At 39.3% G+C, this 20,455-nt stretch overlaps 1 protein-coding gene across 1 annotated transcript; it reads left to right on the forward strand.

The window, feature by feature from the left end:
• Positions 1-2,067: 2,067 nt before the first annotated feature.
• Positions 2,068-13,072, forward strand: LOC100891980 (serine/threonine-protein phosphatase 6 regulatory ankyrin repeat subunit B-like). Its single transcript, XM_011681235.2, has 7 exons — positions 2,068-5,268; positions 6,150-6,374; positions 10,316-10,592; positions 11,016-11,254; positions 11,552-11,674; positions 12,366-12,507; positions 12,873-13,072. Exons 1-7 carry the CDS (start codon positions 2,068-2,070, stop codon positions 13,070-13,072), a joined length of 4,407 nt encoding a protein of 1,468 aa, XP_011679537.2.
• The last annotated feature ends 7,383 nt before the right edge of the window (positions 13,073-20,455 follow it).

The following is a 20,455-nucleotide window of genomic DNA, read 5'->3' on the forward strand; positions in this document are numbered from 1 at the left end:
ATCCCTTATTGTTGAACGCCAAACAAGGTAGCAGCAACTCCTGTCGTTTAATGTCTTTTGGTATGACCCACGACCTCCCGGTTGTGAGGCGGACGCTCTACTGACTGAGCCAACACACCGGTTAAAGGGTCAAAGTATTCTGGATATGCTTATCAATTTATGTGAGCGTATGTTTATGGATCTCTGAACAGAGGAGGAGCTTAATCACCATAAATTATGTCATTATTTACTCAAACACAGTACAAACAAAATTGCTACGTGCTCAGTCAGGAATAGGCCAACATGACCCTTTCACTATGTAGGATTGCCGACACCAAGTCGATTTAAATATTTTTTTTTATAGTTTACTACGTCGTTTTCCGCATAGGTCTACCCCATCCAGAAAGAAGACATATATTCGCTTTGAGGTTTCTTTGTGATTTTTCTTCTAAATAGTGCCCTTTTTCTTGTTGCTTCCAATACACACCCACTTTACCCCCCCCCCGACCATGGGTAGGAGACTGTAAACTTGCGATTTTTTAGAGGACTTGCGGTTGAATACAATAAATCGCAACTATTTATATAACATGACCCTGGGCACCTAAACAAAATAGAATAACAAAGTAGGATCAAAGAAATAACAAAAACATGGAACACATTACAGTAATAAATTAGTTCCAATAAAGACCTGGTGACATATGAAAGAAGAGAAATCAAGCCTTTTAATGATGTATACATAAATAAAAGCGTAATTTGGGATTATTGTGTAATATGTCATTAAACGTCGGTTGCATTTGTTCAGACACCATGTACAATCAGTAAACCATCGACCTTAGAACTGGAGGGATCCTGATTGGGTATGTCTATACCCATAAACGTGCAAACAAATAATATGATCGGCAGAAAAAGTCATGGCCGTTGATAACACAAGCTGTATTTCAGGTCTTGTCACTTAAAACCGTTTGTGAATTACAACTTTTGAAGAAAAAACGTTGTTTATATGGCCGGATATTCGACGTTTCACTGCAAATGCCAGACAGGTAAGTTCTGTTTATGTCTGGTGTGATTGAAATTAATATCAAGTATATCTTTGTTAAACTTATGACGATGAATGCAAGCTATCATAATGAATATGACAATCATGGTTTGTGCAAGCACAGGTATAATACCATGATATGTATGCTTTGAACAGAGGTGAGTTAGAGCAAGTGCGTGTTTTAATGTATAGTCTAGTGTACCATTACTCGCGATATTAAAGTGTGCAGTTTTGATGATGTTTTATTGGAAATACTGAAGTAATTTGTGTGAGAATGACGACGTAAATGATTAGTTGATCGCCCTTTGCGAACCACTTGTTAAAAGGCTCGTGCAGATATGACGCAGCAAACAGCCGCGATTTGTTATGATGTCGTATAGTGAAAATACGCTGAATATTACTGCACCTTAGCACAAAGCTCAGCGAATACCTTTGCTGCGTGCAGTTGACATCGATTTACACGTACACAAATCGAAGCGGCTGTTCTGGTTGCGGTTTACCGCACCTTATCCCAACAAGCCTTTTAATAGTCACTGAAGTTTTTGAATTATATAAAAATGTATCTGCGATCAGTGATATGCTCTTTAGTCCGTCACAGATAAAAGGGCCAATCATTAATCTCTATGCAGCTTGAATTGCTTAATCAAATAGGCCTCTCTAGTCGACATGTCTAACATAAATTGTCCGACGAAAAATAAATTGATATATATAAATATATATATATATATATATATTTGATCCTTGTTTTTCTCTCCCTCTCCGTCTCCTCCTCTCTCTCTCTCACCCCCTCTCTCTCTCTCTCTTCCTTTATCTCCATAGAGTGTGCGAATGAACGAATATACTTCCACCGTGATAATGCTTTTGGACGCAGTACTTTGTAGTGATTAAATGATCAAATGTATATTTTTCTGCACGTGCACAACAGTTACCAGCCTTTTTATATTGCATTAGCACAATCCTAAAAAAACACGCATTTTACTTTTCACCTAAAAAGGGAAAAATCAAATTTAAATTGGTTTGGTCAGGAAAAAAAAGTATAAAGTCGCCACAAAATGGCGACTTTATGTGAAATTAATCGAAACGGTTTCGATCTAAGTGATAAATCACTTGCCAAATACTTCAAAAAAACCTTGAAAAAAGTAAGGTCAGGTGGTAAGGATGAACCAACAGGCCGGGATCCTCGGTTCAGTACAACAGCTCATGAGGACACAGCCGGAAAATCTGCCCTAGCTCCAGCCGCTTGGAGAGATATTCCCACCCGTACAGATAATCACGTAGCTTACATAGCTAAGTTAAGTGACGTCAACTTGGATCAATTTACTGGCCTGCACTTGGCTGCGTTGAATGGCAATTTAGAAGAGGTGCAGCGGATCCTTAATGATGGAGCTCCTGTGGACGTCACATCTACCCAAGGCCATACTGCCTTACATCTTTCTGTTTTGATGGGCCATCCCCACATCGCAGAATTGCTCTTAGAGAGAGGAGCGGACATAACGAGGGAAATCAGTGAAGGTGTCAATGGTTTACACTTAGCTGCGTATAAAGGGTTCCTGAGCACATCTCGATTCCTGGTTAGTAACGGAGCTGAGGTAAATAAAGAAACCAGCGAAGGAATCACAGCGCTACATCTATCAGCTCTACAACGTCATCTCGACGTCACAGATTATCTCATCAGTGGGGGAGCTGAAGTAAATAGATGCATTAATGGTGATATAACTGCTCTTCATGTTGCTGCACTACAAGGAGATTGTGACATCATCGAACGCCTCGTAAAGGGTGGGAGTGAGGTGAACAAAGTAACCACTAAAGGATCAGCTGCCATACATATTGCTTCTCTAGCAGGGCATGGCAATGTCACAGAGTACTTAGTAGATCATGGGGCTGATGTGGAAAAGAGTAATAATGACGGATATAATGCTCTCCATTTAGCTGTACGAGATGGTCACCGTAATGTTGTCAGGTCTCTCCTAAATAAAGAAGCTGATATCAATACCTGTACGCATAATGGCGTAAATTCTCTCCACATTGCTGTACGAGAAGGCCACCAGGAAATCGTCGAATACCTCATCAGCCGAGGATCTGATGTAAATAAGTGCGACGATAAAAAATCGAACGCATTGCATATGGCTGCGCAAAATGGTCATCTCGGCATGATCAAATGTATACTGAGCAATGGGGCTGACATAAATAGTTACAATAGAGCTGGATGGACAGCCTTGCATCTTGCATCAAAGGCTGGACATCACAGTGCCGCAGCGTATCTAATTAATCAAGGAGCTCGTGTGAATAAGGTCGCTCATAACAAAGTAACACCTCTGCACATAGCTGCCCAGGAGGGTCACTTGAACGTATCAAAACAACTCGTTAGCCAGGGAGCTAAAATAGAAAGAGGTACTAGAGATGGATTGACTGCCTTGCATCTTGCTTCAACAGAAGGTCACTTCGCAGTTACCGAGTATCTTCTTGGTCAAGGTGCAAAGGTCAATGAAAGTACTACGGGTGGAATCAACTCGTTGCATTCTGCGTGCAGAAACGGTCACACTAAGATTGTAACATCTCTGATAAGTAAAGATGCTGACATAACAAAAGGAGACGAGTTTGGAAGGACACCATTACATTTTGCTGTGCAGGGTGGTCACCTGGATACCATCAGATATCTGGTTCGCAAGGGAGCTGATATCCATCTAGAGACCAATGACAGAGTAACTGTTTTACATATTGCTTCTGCAAATGGATATGTTAACGTCATAGAATATCTTATTGGACGAGATGCTAAGGTAAATCAAGTAACGAAGAACGGATTGAGCCCTTTGCATCTCGCTGTCATAGGTAACCACTTTGATGCGATGAGATGTCTCCTGGAGCATGGTGCGGAAGTGGATAAAGCTAATACAAATGGGGCGACTGCCTTTCTTCACACCTGTAACAAAGGTAACATCGATGCCATGAGGTGTCTACGCGATCACGGAGCAAATGTGAACAAAGTCAATCCGGATGGAGTCTCTGCCTTGTACGTCTCAACACTGAATGACTATCCTGACATAGTAGAATATTTGATTAACGAGGGAGCAAATGTAAACAGAGTCACACGTGGTGGGGACACTGCCTTGCATGTATCATCCTTCTACTGCAATCTCAGAATTACAGAGTTATTGCTTAGTCATGGAGCTAATGTGAACCACGAAAGTTCTGCAAAAAAAGCAACCTCTCTGCATTTAGCCGCTGCTACGCATGTCCTCGATATCGTTAAATGCCTTGTCAACCACCAAGCTCAGGTAAATACAAAAATGGAGGGTGGAATCACTGCTTTACACACTGCATGTATGTTTGGAGATTCTTCTATGACAGAGTTTTTGATTTCATCTGGAGCCGATGTAAATCTGCGCACCAACCAAGGGCTAAGCTCTTTACACCTTGCCGTCCAGGCAAAGCCATCTGAGAGCACTTCTCAAAGTGCAACAGCATCTAATCGACTTGATGTTACGAAAATTCTCTTGAGTCATGGAGCCGACATCAATGAGAATTGTTCCGTCTTTTGGACATCGAATTATTCACCGGCTTTCCCAATTCTTCATCAATTTGAAGAAGCCATCTGGAATGAGGATGTTGATTTAAAGAAGATTGCCGAGTCCATCATGTCTAATACGGGAACTCCATTACATGCTGCTTCAGGTCTTGGTCATGTAGATGTCCTGGAATATCTTCTCGATAAAGGAGCTAAAATGAACGAGAAAGACAGCTTTGGGATGACAGCCTTGCACGTGGCTAGTTGTGCAGGTCATCTTGATTCCATCAATCTCCTGCTTAGAAACGGAGCTGATGTAGAAAGTAAAACTAAAGGTATCACTGCGCTCCATCTCGCAGCGCTGACCGGCCATGCTGACATCGCACAATCTTTAATGATCGGAGGGGCTGAGTTGAATAAGAAGAATACATTTGGACTGGCTGCTCTGCATCTCGCGTGTTTGAAAGGTCATGCTGACGTCGCGGAGTACCTTCTTAGCCTGGAGGCGGAAATGAACGAAGAAGGCATCATTGGTACTCCGTTGCACTCGGCCGCAAGGGAGGGTCATTTGGACGTTACAAAGTGTTTGGTACGTCATGGGGCTGATCTGAATAGGAGCATGAAAACCGGGGCAACTGCACTGCACATTGCTTCTGAGAAAGGCCATGCTGATATCGTAGAATGCCTTCTTAGCCAGAGAGGACCAGTCCACATCGCATCAACTTATGGGGAAACGGCAGTACTTCAGGTAATCAAATTTTGTTTAAACCAGCTAGTGGATTTATGACAAGGTGAAATACAAAGTCCCGAGAGGAACAGTTCTCATTATTTTGATCAGGTGGTTGTCTGGGCCAATATTCTAAACTCTTACCAATCCTAGTTGGAAACTATGCACTAGAGCATCCCCTTTCCGAAACAAAAGTTTCGCGTCATCCCAATCCCGAATTCGTTTACAGGAAATTAATTTTGCATCACTCTGACTCTCGTCAAGTGACATGGTCACATACAGTGGCGTACGCATGATTTTTGCAAGGGGGGGGGGGGGGGGGGGTTAACATTAAAAAATCGCACCGAAAATTTCGCAACGACTCAGCCAGCCGCTGAATAAACGGGGGGGGGGGGTGCAAAATATTTTGTTTTGGTCCAAAAAATCTCGCAACGACTCAAATTTATTAAATTTTTATTTTTTTGAGGGGGGGGGGGGTCCTCAAAATCACACGCATTAAACACATTTAGAGGGGGTTTGACCCCCCCCCCCCCCTCCTGCTGCGTACGCGCCTGGTCACATATGAAAAAATTTATTGTTATTTTGTATACAATAAATGAGATATTTTGCGGGCAAAATAATAACTTATACAATCTTTGAGTGAAAAAAACACACGAAGAAACATGTCGTTGTTATGCAGACTTAGGGTTAGGCCAAACCAAAGTACTGATATGGAAATGATACTGATATACCGTTTCATGTCGAAAGAAGACTAGGTTCCGGTACAGATTGTAAATTACTTGAGAGCTTCCTTAAAGTCAGTTTGTAAGAAAATCACCTGACAATTATTACACATTTCTTTCTGCAGCAGTTGTGACTTTCAACAAGACTGTAGTCAATTTCTTATCATTCCAAAACCTCAGAGTATACTCAGAACTGTTATCTCCTCAAAGGATACTTTCCTTAATCAACGTGACAATGATGGTTTGACGGCTCTTCACCTTGCCACACGCAATGGGCAGTCTGCCGTCGTTGAGCTGTTGGTGCTGCATGATGCCGACCTGAACACGCAGTCAAATCTCGATCGGACATGTCTACATGAGGCCATGATGTTGAAAGAAGCTTCTCTTACCGAAACTCTACGGGTGGTGAGTGACACATATGTACACATATTTAGAAGAAACTTGGAGAATAAAGAACACTTGTAACTTGTAACTTATGCAGGCTCATTATCACGGTCTTCATTTTCTCCTCTTGTTCTTTATATGCGTATTTTTGTCTTCGTCCCATTCCTGAGTCTCCCGTAAGCACTAAACACGGGGATACATTTTGTTACTTCAAATATGATTATTTCAGCGAGGATTCAATATATTTTTGTGTGACCATAGTTTGCGCATGGAATTAATGTATGGAAAATCATCTCAATATGAGAGCTCAATTCCGAAAATCTGACTTTAGCAATGGAAAGAGGAACATGAATTACCGAGTGACGACATTTCCTTTGGAAATGAATGTGAAATTATGAAAATAATTACACAAGATAGAAAAATGTTGCAGTCATTGAGTCCGTTCTATAAACAAAAAAAGTAAAGTTATCGATAAAAGTTTGTAAATCTTGATTTTGAGAGACGATGCATTTAAATTGTCAGTAAAAAGTGGTACCAAATGATTGTAGGTGGTTTGCCTTGCATAAATCAGCTGAAAACTCCTGTTCGTCCATTTAGGTATCGTTGATTTTGGATGATTTTTGTTCATGATTCGACTATCACATTCCTAATATTTGTTTTTTCAAATAAAATCTCCGCGAACTTTGGTGGCTCCATTACACCTACGAAAACCGAGCGAACTTCCTACTATCATAACATTCGAGAGGCTTCTTGAAACACACATTATTTGATTTGTTCGCATTGCTTTTTTATTTAAACCCAAATATACAATCTCCTACATTATGCGCTCTTAAAAAGACCTTTTATAAATACAATTTATTATTATCATTTCATATGATTTACATAATACCAAAGCTTACGTGATATCATTTCCATGTCACTTTATACGATTCCTGCAGTACAAAATGCCTTCCAAGAAAGCTTTGGTAATGTACCTCATCGATCATGGAGCCGAACTCGATATTCGTGACAAGCATGGGAAACTACCAATCCAATACGCCGTTGAAAAGGTCTTACAGCAAGATATAAGGACAAGGTAAAGAAAATATAAATTATCATCACGTTTAAGCCATTGAACACACTCTCTCTCTGTCTTTCATATAACCAAATATACATGAGTTTGAAAAAGCCCACTGATATTTACGTGTACTAATTGAAGTGGAAGAAGGAGAACGAATGTAATACAAATATATATAAATAATATATATATATATATATATATATATATATCAATATGATAACTCTAGTGACATGAGAAACCTTTCAGCTTAGGTAGAATATTATTAAATGAATACAGAGACCAACAGGACGGGAGGCATGACTGACGAAATATTTTTCCTCACATGTTCTTATATTCACCAAACCAGGTTAAACATGCATGTCTTTCAAAACTCTGGCAGTTGTGCTTTCTATGATCAAACCATATTGGAAGCCGTGTTACGTGAAAGAAAACATGATCATTTCTGGGGTTCTTATCTTTGACCAAATCGACGTTTTCTGAAAAGCAATATTAATGGGTTAGTATCATATTAAAATCCTGCATTTACTATTTCAGGGATAAAAACCTGAATTTGATTTAAATGGAAAATAATTGGAATACCCATCATAACTATCATCATCTCCGTGCTCCTTATCATCGTCTCTTTTTTTTAAATGATTTGGTTTCTGTTTATTTATTTGAATCTAGGATGTCTACGGCAAGGCACTCGAAAAGCTTAAAAGGTAACGTTTCTTTTTTGGTCCCGCAGAAAAAACTTGAAGACGTGTCGAGGTCAAAACCTTAGTCCAGGCATTTCGTGGGGAAAAAGGGTCAACCTCTCAATAATGTCCTCTATAACATATCACAATTCTTAACAAAGTTCCATGGCGGCCATTTTTCAAAATGGCCGCCATAAATATGATATTTCCCTATATCTCTGCTTCTAAATAGCATAGAGCTACCATTTTAAAGCCTAAACATACAATTTCAGGGACAAAAATCTATTGAAAAACATTAAAATAAACTAAACCTGGCCTAAAAGCCGAAATGGCAGCCATTTTGCAAAATGGCCGTCATAAACCTGATCTTTCCCAATATTTCCGCTTCTTAAAGACTAAGGGCTTAGATTTTTAGTGCTCATAAAAATACATTTTAGGGGACCAGGAATCAAATGACACACATTGCATTAAGCTAACCATGACCCCCCCCCCCCCAAAAAAAAAAAAAAAAAATAAATAAATAAATAAATAAAAAAATAAAAAAAATGTAAACTATTTCAATACAATGAAAACATATTGGCCAAAACTATTTCAAATAGGGTTCCTGTTATATGAAACAAATTGGCAATTGCCAAACAACACTATATCAAGGCGTTCAGTGCTGCATCAACAGTGTCCCGTACTGCTCGTGCAATTATAGGCCTTGCCTGTCATCATGAGTACCATCGCATTGTTTGCATAGATTAGCTCTAAGACTTTCTGCAGACCTGATCCAGCCATGATAAAGTGTACCCAGGTCGAAATTCCATTAGGATCCGATCCTATTGGACCATCAGAAACCATTAGAGCTATTGGTGTCTAATGGTTTCAATAGGGAAAGTGAAATGATGGACCCACAGAAACCATTAGAAAATATCTATTGGACCAACACAAACCCACAGAAAATTTGCTGATGGACCAACAGAAAGCTTCTATTGGACCAGCATCCACCCATGACTTCTATGGGTTTCTGTTGGTCCATTAGATATTTTCTTCTATGATGGGTTTCTGTTGGTCCATTAGATATTTTCTATGGGTTCCTGTTGGTCCATTAGAGATCTTCTATGGGTTTCTAATGGTCCCATATTCTGAATTCCCTATTGAAACCAATAGTCCAATGGCTTATATTGGTAAATCAATAATGATAAATCAAAATCGATTTTAGCAACTGTCCACCAAAAAAAGTATATTCTAATCTCAATTGCATTTACTTCATCACATAGATCACTTGAAGTGAGTTTAAGAATATCCTTTATTTTAACTGAAGGCTCGTACTATTCTATATAATAAACATACATGAATTGTTTCTTGGTTAGTAATCATTATAATCAATATATCTAGGCCTATTGCTAAAACATGAATGAAATTGTAACATGATTAAACAAATAATCTATTGGTCATTAGTTGCCGAAAGAAAATAAAAATCACAAAATTGATGTAGGCCTACATTGTCATAAGTTGCTTAACAAATTATGATAAATGTCATTTTCTGTGAACACGTATAAAGTAATCATGAATATGCATGAGATAGATTTAGCTGTTGGTTTCTATTGGTTTCTATTGGACCTATTGGTTTCTATTGGTCCCATTGGGTTCTATTGGTCTCATTGGTTTTCTATTGGTCATATCGGTCCTATTGGTCCTATTGGTTCTATCGGTTCTATTGGTTTCTATTGGTCTTATTGATTTATATTAGTCCTATTGGTTTCTATTGGTCCTATTGGTCCTATTGGTTTCTATTGGTCTTATTGGTTTCTATTGGTCCTATTGGTTTCTATTGGTCTTATTGGTTTCTATTGGTCCTATTGGTTTCTATTGGTCCTATTGGTTTCTATTTCTATTGGTTTCTATGGGTGCTATTGGTTTCTATTGGTTTCTGATGGTTTTAATGGTCTCTATTGGATTCAATTCTATGGGTCCAACAGAAACCAATAGACTCCAACAGAAACCATTAGAGACCAATAGAATTTGTCTAATGGTCTCTATTGGTCTCTATGGGATTTTGGACCTGGGTACATTTGCCTTATTACCGTGAGCAAAAGCTTAAAAAAGACCCTTTAGTCTTAGTGAATTTTCTTTGAGATGTAGAATGACCACTAGTATATTTCCGTTTAGAATATTGTTTCAGTTCTTCCCATAATTGACCAATTATCAATTGCATTTAAAATCCCCTTCTAGCCAAGCAGGTGGACGTTGAGTTTCATATTCACCTAGATAGACATCGCATTGAAGGCAGAATGTTAACGGGAGATCTCAGTCAAAAACTCGAAATCACTGTGCAAGAAATAACCGACAGACCAGCTGCCCTCGTTCTAGAGGACGACGAGGCAGTAATTGCATCTGGGCTTGAAGTAACCACCCATGGTCACAATTTCAGCTCTCCGGTAAAAGTTACCATGAAACACTGTGCTGCATTCAAAACCCCGGGAGATGCTCAGATAGTTCTGTACAGTCGAAGCAACGGTATGAAATAGAGAACTGAAAATTCCTTCCTATCATAATTTTACCTTTATCATGCTTATTTCTGAAATCAATATTAGTTGTCTATGTTACTTCAAAATCTTAATATTCAATATGACATTTCGTCGGCATATAGTGCAATGTAAATAGGAGAGTGATGTATCTATTACGCTATCATTTCTCATGTGATGCTTGTTATGTGGGTATACGTGAGGAAACCAAAATTGGAATCAGCATCGTATATGTTTAGTTTAGGGCTCAGTTTGTATTGAGACACGAGATATATCTAAAGACTCTTTTTTTAGAATGAAATCACTGCTTTTCATTCTTTATTATTACATCAACTAGTTCACTCTCGTATCCCATCGAAGGGGTTACACCTCTCTAACTTTTGTTATTCTTTTCAATTTCTTTGTAAATGTTTAGACTCGTTAGGTTTCTCAGCAACCAACCTTTCATCTCTAGGGACTCCACGATGTGATGTTCGGGAAGCCGATCTTGATCTCTACCTGGACCATTTCTGCGAGTTGTGGACAACGTCGAAGGCAGGAGATAATTTCTTCGGAAAACGGCTCATTTGCACTCCGTTTATCCCGCGTTCGGTTAAAAGGAACGACGATGGGGTCGTCCTCATTGAGCTTAAGGATGCAGTGAAATTAGAAGAGGTTCGATAGTAATCCGTATCACTTAATGATCGTCAGGGGGTTGATTACTTATGATAGCATCTCAAAGTTCCCTTAAGATTTATTCAAAGTATAACATCTTATCATAACGGTTACTTTAAAACATCAATTGTGTCGTAGGCCTATTGGAAGATAAAAAGAGACAAGTGCAACTTATAACACCGTATTTGAGTTATATCATGTATTTCTGATTTTGTTTTTCTCGTTTTGTTTAGGAACGATCCTTCGTTGAAAAAATCACGATATTGATCCATTACTTTTGAATAAATGTTCATACAGGATGACATCTTGAACACACACAAAAAAGCGTTTGCCGGAGAGCAGTACATCGTAAAATGGGAAGCTGGAGATCTCACTGTCAACTATGCTGTGGATGATGATGAGACATTGGAGGAAACCAAGGTGAGATACAAACAGCATGATGTTTCTCTTCCGTAATTAATGGATTCAAGTTAAGAAAGGTTGTACATATGTATATATATAGTACAATTATTAATGTGTATTTATTCATATATTGTGTTTATACATGTCTATAATACGGTACGTAATATAAACATAATACATATAGTTCATTTATTAGCTTCTACGAGAAAAAAATGATAAATCAAGACTCTGGTATATCATGTATATAAGCAAATGTTATCGGATTAATTGATAATCATGTTTATTCTTCTCTTGACGTGCTCGAAGAAATATATTTGAGACGTATTTCAAAATAAATTAGTTTTTTTCGAGTACATCAATCCATTGCGTGTATGTATGCAAGTAATAAGTGTGTGCGTGTCTGTTTATATGTGTGTTACTTATTCTATATAACGTTCTATGTTAAAGGAGACATTTAAAATACACTCAAGGCACCTAGAAAGAAGACTCTGCTGACTCTGTGAAACAATATTTCGCCCAAAGGGCTTCATCAAATAATGAAGTTATAGACACACAAACATATTAATATGAAAGGTTTATGATATTTCCATTAGTATCTCTTCACTTAGTTTTTTTTTATCTACGTTTTTATTTTGTGAGTTTATTTATATTATTTTCTTTTCTTCTTTAGGTGCTGTTAATATATTGTTTATTCATTAAACTATTTCAGGAACTAAAGGTAGATGCATTTCGTCACATTACTAACAACCGTATGCCATTTAAACTGAAGGGACGTGAGACCAAAGCTATCGTCACGTTTAAGTTGAAGCAATGGATTTCGAAAGACATCATGTTTCCCATTACGTTTGAAGGTAACCAATTGTACAAATGCCCTCAGAATCTAATTGCAATAAGAAATACAATGAAAATGCTGTTATTGCCTTTTTCTCAACTTTTAATTCTTCCGTTTGAGTTGGCTTATTTCCAACTTGACATATTATCAACATAGATAAGAAATCATATAGAAACATTTCTATAATTCCGTTCGAGTTTTAGCGGTAGCATATTTCCAACTTGACATACTATTAACATAGATATAAAATCATACAAAAACCATTTACATATTTCCGTTCGAGTTTTTGCGGTAGCATATTTCCAACTTGACATATTATTACATAACATAGATATGAAATCATATAAAACCATTTCCATAATTATTTGTTTGCAATGGCGGAAGGCGACAGACTGCGATTCCACAAATATGGGAACCCGAGGGTCACGGGTCACGTGACCAGCTGGGAAGACGGTGCTCTACCCAGCAGGCCCAGTTTCCTGGGCCATTGGTTCCCTACACAAGATCTGGTAATCGCAGCCTGTCCCCACCGTCGGTTCATGGCGCTCTTGGCCATTCCTCTCCTTGAGGCATACTGGAAATGATTATAGTTCAGGAACGAAACAAAAGAACAAAACCCTCTCATTTCGGAATACTAAGACTTCCGGAACAGAAGCTCCAGCCAATAAGCCAAAACCGGCCGACCCTGTCAATAATGTAGTCAAACCAACCATATCACAATAATCAAGCCCAACAAACCATCCATGTCAATAAACGAGCCCAACCAACCATCCATGTCAATAAGCAAGCCTAACCAACCATCCATGTCAATAAGCAAGCCCAACCAACCATCCATGTCAATAACAAGCCCAACCAACCAACCATGTCAACAATCAAGCCCAACCAACCATCCATGTCAATAAGCAAGCCCAACCAACCATCCATGTCAATAAGCAAGCCCAACCAACCATCCATGTCAATAAGCAAGCCCAACCAACCATCCAAGTCAATAACAAGCCCAACCAACCATCCATGTCAATAATCAAGCCCAACCAACCAACCATGTCAATACAACAAGCCCAATTTCTTTCTTTCTTTCTTTTTTTTTTTTTTTTTTTTTCTTTCCACAATCTGCATTGATTTCCATGAATGTTGTAGCCCTAAAAGAACAAAATCACACAGTGATTAACAGATTGTGTACCATTAAAAGAACAATAATGAAACATAATCAATTTGACAATCCCCCCCCCCCCCAAAAAAAGAAAAACAAAACAACAAAAAGCAACCTAGCAAATCTGATGTAGAAACCGCAGGAAAAAAAAAAAAAAAAAAAAAAAAAAAAAAAAAAACAAACAAACAACAAACAAACAAACATGATGTCAATATCATAAAACAAGCCCAATTAACCATCAACCTTGTCCACTACTACAGCCCCATCGTGTCACTTATTCAAGCCCAAACTCTAAGGCAATGACATACGCAGAACTACCAGTCCGGGCAAGTACCACTCCGGTCTCCCTATATACACTTTCTCAATAAAGGACCGCCCCCTCCCCCTGACAACCTCCTACCCAATAATCATGAGCCTAATCCTGCCCGTCCACAAGTCAGCAAGGAATTGAGGGGAGGGAGGGAGGGAAAAACACGACCAACTCAAACGAAGTATTAGCTGAGAATGACCCATTGATTAGTAAAAATACACGTCGTGGGAAACACTTGCCTTGCGACCCCGATATGTATTACAAAAGCGCGCCTATCATTGATATTTACAAAACACGCGTGGTAAAGATTCGGCTTTGTGACCTCAATGTAGGTTACAAAGAGATGCGCCTATGTTTGATATTTGCCGACCTGCTGGGAAACATTCGGTTATTGACCTCAAAATCATTTTACAAAAGAGGCGCGCTATCGTGTGTAGTCACCGGCTTGCCGCATATTTCCGGCCTACACTATTGCATTCTATTACAATTGGGTTTATTTTGATAACATCAAAATAAACGTATTGCAATAAGAAATACAATGAAAATGCTGTTATTGCCTTTTTCTCAACTTTTAATTCTTCCGTTTGAGTTGGCTTATTTCCAACTTGACATATTATCAACATAGATAAGAAATCATATAGAAACATTTCTATAATTCCGTTCGAGTTTTAGCGGTAGCATATTTCCAACTTGACATACTATTAACATAGATATAAAATCATACAAAAACCATTTACATATTTCCGTTCGAGTTTTTGCGGTAGCATATTTCCAACTTGACATATTATTACATAACATAGATATGAAATCATATAAAACCATTTCCATAATTATTTGTTTGCAATGGCGGAAGGCGACAGACTGCGATTCCACAAATATGGGAACCCGAGGGTCACGGGTCACGTGACCAGCTGGGAAGACGGTGCTCTACCCAGCAGGCCCAGCTAGTTTCCTGGGCCATTGGTTCCCTACACAAGATCTGGTAATCGCAGCCTGTCCCCACCGTCGGTTCATGGCGCTCTTGGCCATTCCTCTCCTTGAGGCATACTGGAAATGATTATAGTTCAGGAACGAAACAAAAGAACAAACTCCAAATCCCAACAACCCAATTTTTTTTTTTTTTTTTTTTTTTTTTTTTTGCCTAGCGAAATAGAACCTGGGCATGTGGCAAAATTTATGCACGGCTAACAAAAATAACAAACAATCAACTTTGCGTTATTTTTGTGGCTTTATTAACATTTTGAGAAGGACGCTTATTTTGCACATTTTGATTTTCTGGGTGTCATAACAAAATAACACAGATATATTGAATCATAAAAAATGCTTACAAATGCTAGGCCCCCCGTCTATGAAATCGAGTGATGCCAAGGCTAAACTTATATACATTAAGTCATTATATCAGCCCCCCGCCTATAAAATCGAGTGATGCCTAAAGTTATAGAAAATAGATGTATATATATATACCAGCCTCTCCGCCTGTAAGATCGGATGATGCCTAAGATTAAAGCGTGACACCCTGAGTTTGAAAATGTGTAGGTACAACTAGGTCCCCCCGCATTCAAATCGAATGGGGGCCGGAAAACTAAGAATTGACATGCGAACAAATTCGACTGAATATACATTGGCAACCCCCTCGCATGTAAAAATTGAGTGGGGTCGAAAATTATTGGATGACAATTATTGATCAATAAACTTATCAGTACCATGTGATTAGTGATTTACCCATACAAAACCGGGTAGGGGCGAAACCCAATGGGAAAATTCCCCTACGGCCCACTGTCTTTGTGCACGACGCTTGATGTGCGACCAGGCCAAATGCCCCCGGCTCTGCATTAACTTCATAAATCACTGACCAATTTATTACATAAACCCTATCCGTACCTTTCATACCTGAAACCCTAAATCCTTTCCGTACTAATACGTATACCTTGGCTATACTTCGAACCACCAAGCAATATTTAATTTATGCCACTAATATACTAAAAATACTTTTATTGGTGGAGATATTAAATGGGGAGGTGGTGGGAATGTTTCAGACTCCGAACATTTTTCTTCTTGTCCATTCAAATGAAAGCCATAACTAGAATGAAAGCCCCTTCGTGCTATTTGTAATTTGCTGGCGGTATTTTCCGCGCTTGCTTGATAAGCGTACATACGCTTGTACATTTCCTTCCAATGTAATACAAAGTATTACATTTCCTAGCGCGTGAATTTCCCTCAAAAATGTAAACAACCTCTTGACCTACATTTTGTCAGCCTGTCAATAAACCATTTTAAATCGTAATCTACTCTTTAAATTTCAATATACTCCCGATTGCCCGCAATAAAACAAAGGGCATGCACAAAATAAAGTTCCAAAGATTAAGAACAAATCGAACCGCTGACGCAAAGTTCTCCATGAGAAGATCACATCCCTCATCAGACAGATGCACGCCATCTCTGTGAAAATACCAGTGTTCTTGGACATTGAAATTGTGGCCTATGAATGATCCACTACACATACGCCGGACCCTCCGTCTGGCATACTTGTTGACACCTTTCCGCACATCATTGATGACGACCTGCGACGTGACGTGTACATCATGACCATAGTAATACAGGCGAGTAAGATGCTTGAAAATGAAATGTAGCATTGCGGCAACAATGACCGCGCTGTATTCAGTGCTTCATCCACCGCTTGTCGACAGTCCTTTGCAAAATAACGCCCCAAGTCGTTCGAGCCCGCATGGATGATTAGCTCCGATGGAGAAGGACCGAACCTCACTTGGCCCTGTAATTGACGCGGGAAATCGCGTATAGCGACGCCCCTCCTCGCCCGTGCCATGCCACCTCACAACCAGCGATTCCCAGGTCTCGACAGCCTCTGGTAAACGCCCGCTCACCAGCTCGCCTCACGAGAATGTCTCCGCACACCCAAACCCGGTGAGCCTGGGCACCTATTTGGAGAAAGATAAAAACCAAATTCCTTCCGAGTATGGCGTACCTTTTATGGGCTTATAGAACCAAAGGTTTCTAACATAATTACATAAGCGAAGCAAATTCAATTCTATATAGCATATTATCGCAATGACGACCTTCGTCATTGCCTTGTTTTCGCTCACATTCTGCCCCATTAATATTCTCCTTTCCCTTATCCTTATCGTCAGGAAATCGCATTCGTTTTGCACGTAGTGTTTGTGATTCCTAGTTAGGTGCTTTCCTCATGTCTTTTTCCTTTCAAATTTCATAGGCATAGACTCTAACATCTCATCAAGGTCACTACTTTCTTCGATTTTGGAAATCACCCATGCATGACCGTCCAGGCGCCATTTTGTCCGTTTCTGGTCCATTTTAAGGCCGTTATATCTTCCTTCCCATCCCCACTATCCTAGATCCTACAAACTTTTAACAAATTCCTCTAGATAGTCTGAGAGATGTCCTTTCATCTGCGACGGATGACTTGACCTTCACAATGCCATCTCCATACTCGAATTTCAAATCTAAAACCGACTCCTCCAATAAATCTCAAGTTCTTGAAAAATGGACCCCTAAACAATCTAAAACTGCCATAACTTTCTCATATAAATTCCGTTTTGTTTTTAAATCTCACAGTATCTTTATCTCATAATTGCACATAGCCGTGCCAAATTTCACGCTCCAATGGCTTTGCACAACATAAATAGCGCCCTCTAAAGTTTTAGGAATTGGCTTTCTCTCTGTGGCCGTATCTTCATAATGGCTTGGCAAACCCGTACCCTTTTTTGGATTTAGATACTTGAAGATATGTCCTTTCCAGCCATATACAAAATTATATACCCTAACACTGACCAAATTTGAGAAAAATTGCCTTCCAAATTCGCCATTTTCGAGAAAATTCCGAAATAACTTCAACTTACTCTAAAATAACGATCTTTATACCTACATCAATGAAACTTGGCAGACACATGTATCCATATACGTGACAACTGACTGCCAAGTTTGGTAAAAATCGAATACGTCAGCGCAAAGTTATCGCCAAAAATGATGAATTTACTATGCGTTACGTAATAGCGCCTTTAATGCGTGTAGTACATTGCGCGCAGATGACAACGGTGTCAAACTGACCGCAATGAAGTGCCCTTTCGAATGATACCAAGTATGGTATATGTTCACACAGAAAATTTTGAGTAAATCACATTTGAACAAGGGTCATTATACGAATTCCGCCGAGTTTCCGCCCAATAATATAACACGTATCGGCTATGGCGTCATTTTTTCAGACTGCTTTTCACCCCCTAAACGTCCCTTTTTTTCCTTGAAATTTTGCAGTGACATTCCGAGTTGCAATACGCAGGGCACCTCTTGGCCGGATTTTTAAAATTGGTCAAGGGGGTCATTGAAGACGCAATTTTTGTCCTATAAATCTATTTTACATCACGTGTTTCGATAGGATTACCATAGAACAAAAAAAAATTGTTTACAATAACAACCATGAAATTCTCTTTCCCATGATACCAAATACGTCAGATAAAGTGACATAAAGAGAGAGAAAAAAAACAAACAATTAAAGTCCGGTCATAATACAGATCCTGTACGTTTTCCGCCCATGCATTACACGCATTGTCTATGGGGCAAATCGGGTTCACGCTTCTGGACCCCAGAACGATCTTTATTTTTCTTGAAATTTTTCAGGCACATTCTAAGTGGCCAAGTGCAGAGCATCAAGAAGCCGGACTTTTTTAAAAATCGGTCAAGCATGACATTAAATGCTACTTCATACTCTGCGTAACTAGTCCGAGAGATGCTCTTTCGTTTGACATATAAAAACAAGGCGTCATTGCACGCACATCGTTCTGACACGATTGCATTTCTAGTATCGTACCGAACTTGTGTAACATACTAATATTGTACAACATCACTTGTCGAAACACGACTATAACCCCAAATAAGTGCGTGGTTATACGAAAATGAATAACATCCCACTGAGCTGGTTAAAATTATTGAAAACAAAGTAAGCAATCGTACTAACTCTCCATAATTATATCCACACCTTATATGTAGGCCCCTATCTCCTTTGCCTACAATCAACCCGACCTTGTCCAACCTATTAACGGACATAAAGTTTATATGTCTCACTGCGCCATCTCCCCCATCTCCTTAGGGAATGATATGTTTGCGGAATTAGAAGATGAGACTAGCCTGTGGCTAGGTAACTCACCGGGTGGAGGATGGACAATAGACGGTTGATTCGCCGTTTCTAGGGATTCTGTGATGTTGGCCCCCCCGTCGGAGTCTGGTCTCCTTGGCGCTCCCGCCCTGCCGAAGCGGCTGGGTTACTCCTCGAGCCGCGTCTCGTCACTCGAGAATGTGGAGCTGGCGTTGTCCCCCTGATCGGGTCACTGTTTTGAAGCGCTGGCTCTCTCCGCTTTCCTTTGCCCTTTCGTCCCGTAGACGCCTTAGACTTCCCCATCTTGTCGTCCACACAATACAGACGAGCTAGTTAGACGACTATGCCGCAATCCGAGCTCCGATGTAACTTCCTCCAATATTTAATTCCAGCTATCCAATACAATTACTCCTCTGTTCAATTCCAAATATCTAGTGTAACATTTTCTCTTTTTAGATCCAATTATCCAGTGTAACTCTTCCTCTGTTTAATTCCAGATATCCAGTGTAACTTTTCCACCGTTTAATCCTTATATCCCGTGTAGCTGTCTCTCTGTTCAATTCCGAATATCCAGCGTATTGGTGTGAAACCCAGTGATAATAGAAACTAACCGGTGCAGTCAGTTCAACAGCGACAACCTGTGTACAATTAGCATGTATAATTCTGAGTCCAATAAAACACGACCAACTCAAACGAAGTATTAGCTGAGAATGACCCATTGATTAGTAAAAATACACGTCGTGGGAAACACTTGCCTTGCGACCCCGATATGTATTACAAAAGCGCGCCTATCATTGATATTTACAAAACACGCGTGGTAAAGATTCGGCTTTGTGACCTCAATGTAGGTTACAAAGAGATGCGCCTATGTTTGATATTTGCCGACCTGCTGGGAAACATTCGGTTATTGACCTCAAAATCATTTTACAAAAGAGGCGCGCTATCGTGTGTAGTCACCGGCTTGCCGCATATTTCCGGCCTACACTATTGCATTCTATTACAATTGGGTTTATTTTGATAACATCAAAATAAACGTATTCATTTGTAATGTAGCCCTGCTTGTCAAAAGTTATAGTCGATTGCCTAACCTGTTTTCTAATTTACCGACATATAATCGACCCTTACCTTTTTGTGATTTCAATTTTTTTAAGCATTAATAGTCATGATAGTATTCCTCGTCATTCATCCAATGTATTCAAACTGTACTCGAAAGAAGAAGGAAAGTGAATGAGGGCAAAATTAATTCGAATACATTTCTTGTTATTAATGATCAATAAACAATGAACATGAATAACTTAGTCCTATACATTTAATTCCTCACATATTAAAGTATTGAATGTAAAACTGAGAGAAAATTTGTGAAGTATTGCGACTATAATTAT

This window comes from Strongylocentrotus purpuratus, unplaced genomic scaffold (genome assembly GCF_000002235.5).
Source record: "Strongylocentrotus purpuratus isolate Spur 01 unplaced genomic scaffold, Spur_5.0 spur5_scaffold_20, whole genome shotgun sequence".
Taxonomy (NCBI): domain Eukaryota; kingdom Metazoa; phylum Echinodermata; class Echinoidea; order Camarodonta; family Strongylocentrotidae; genus Strongylocentrotus; species Strongylocentrotus purpuratus.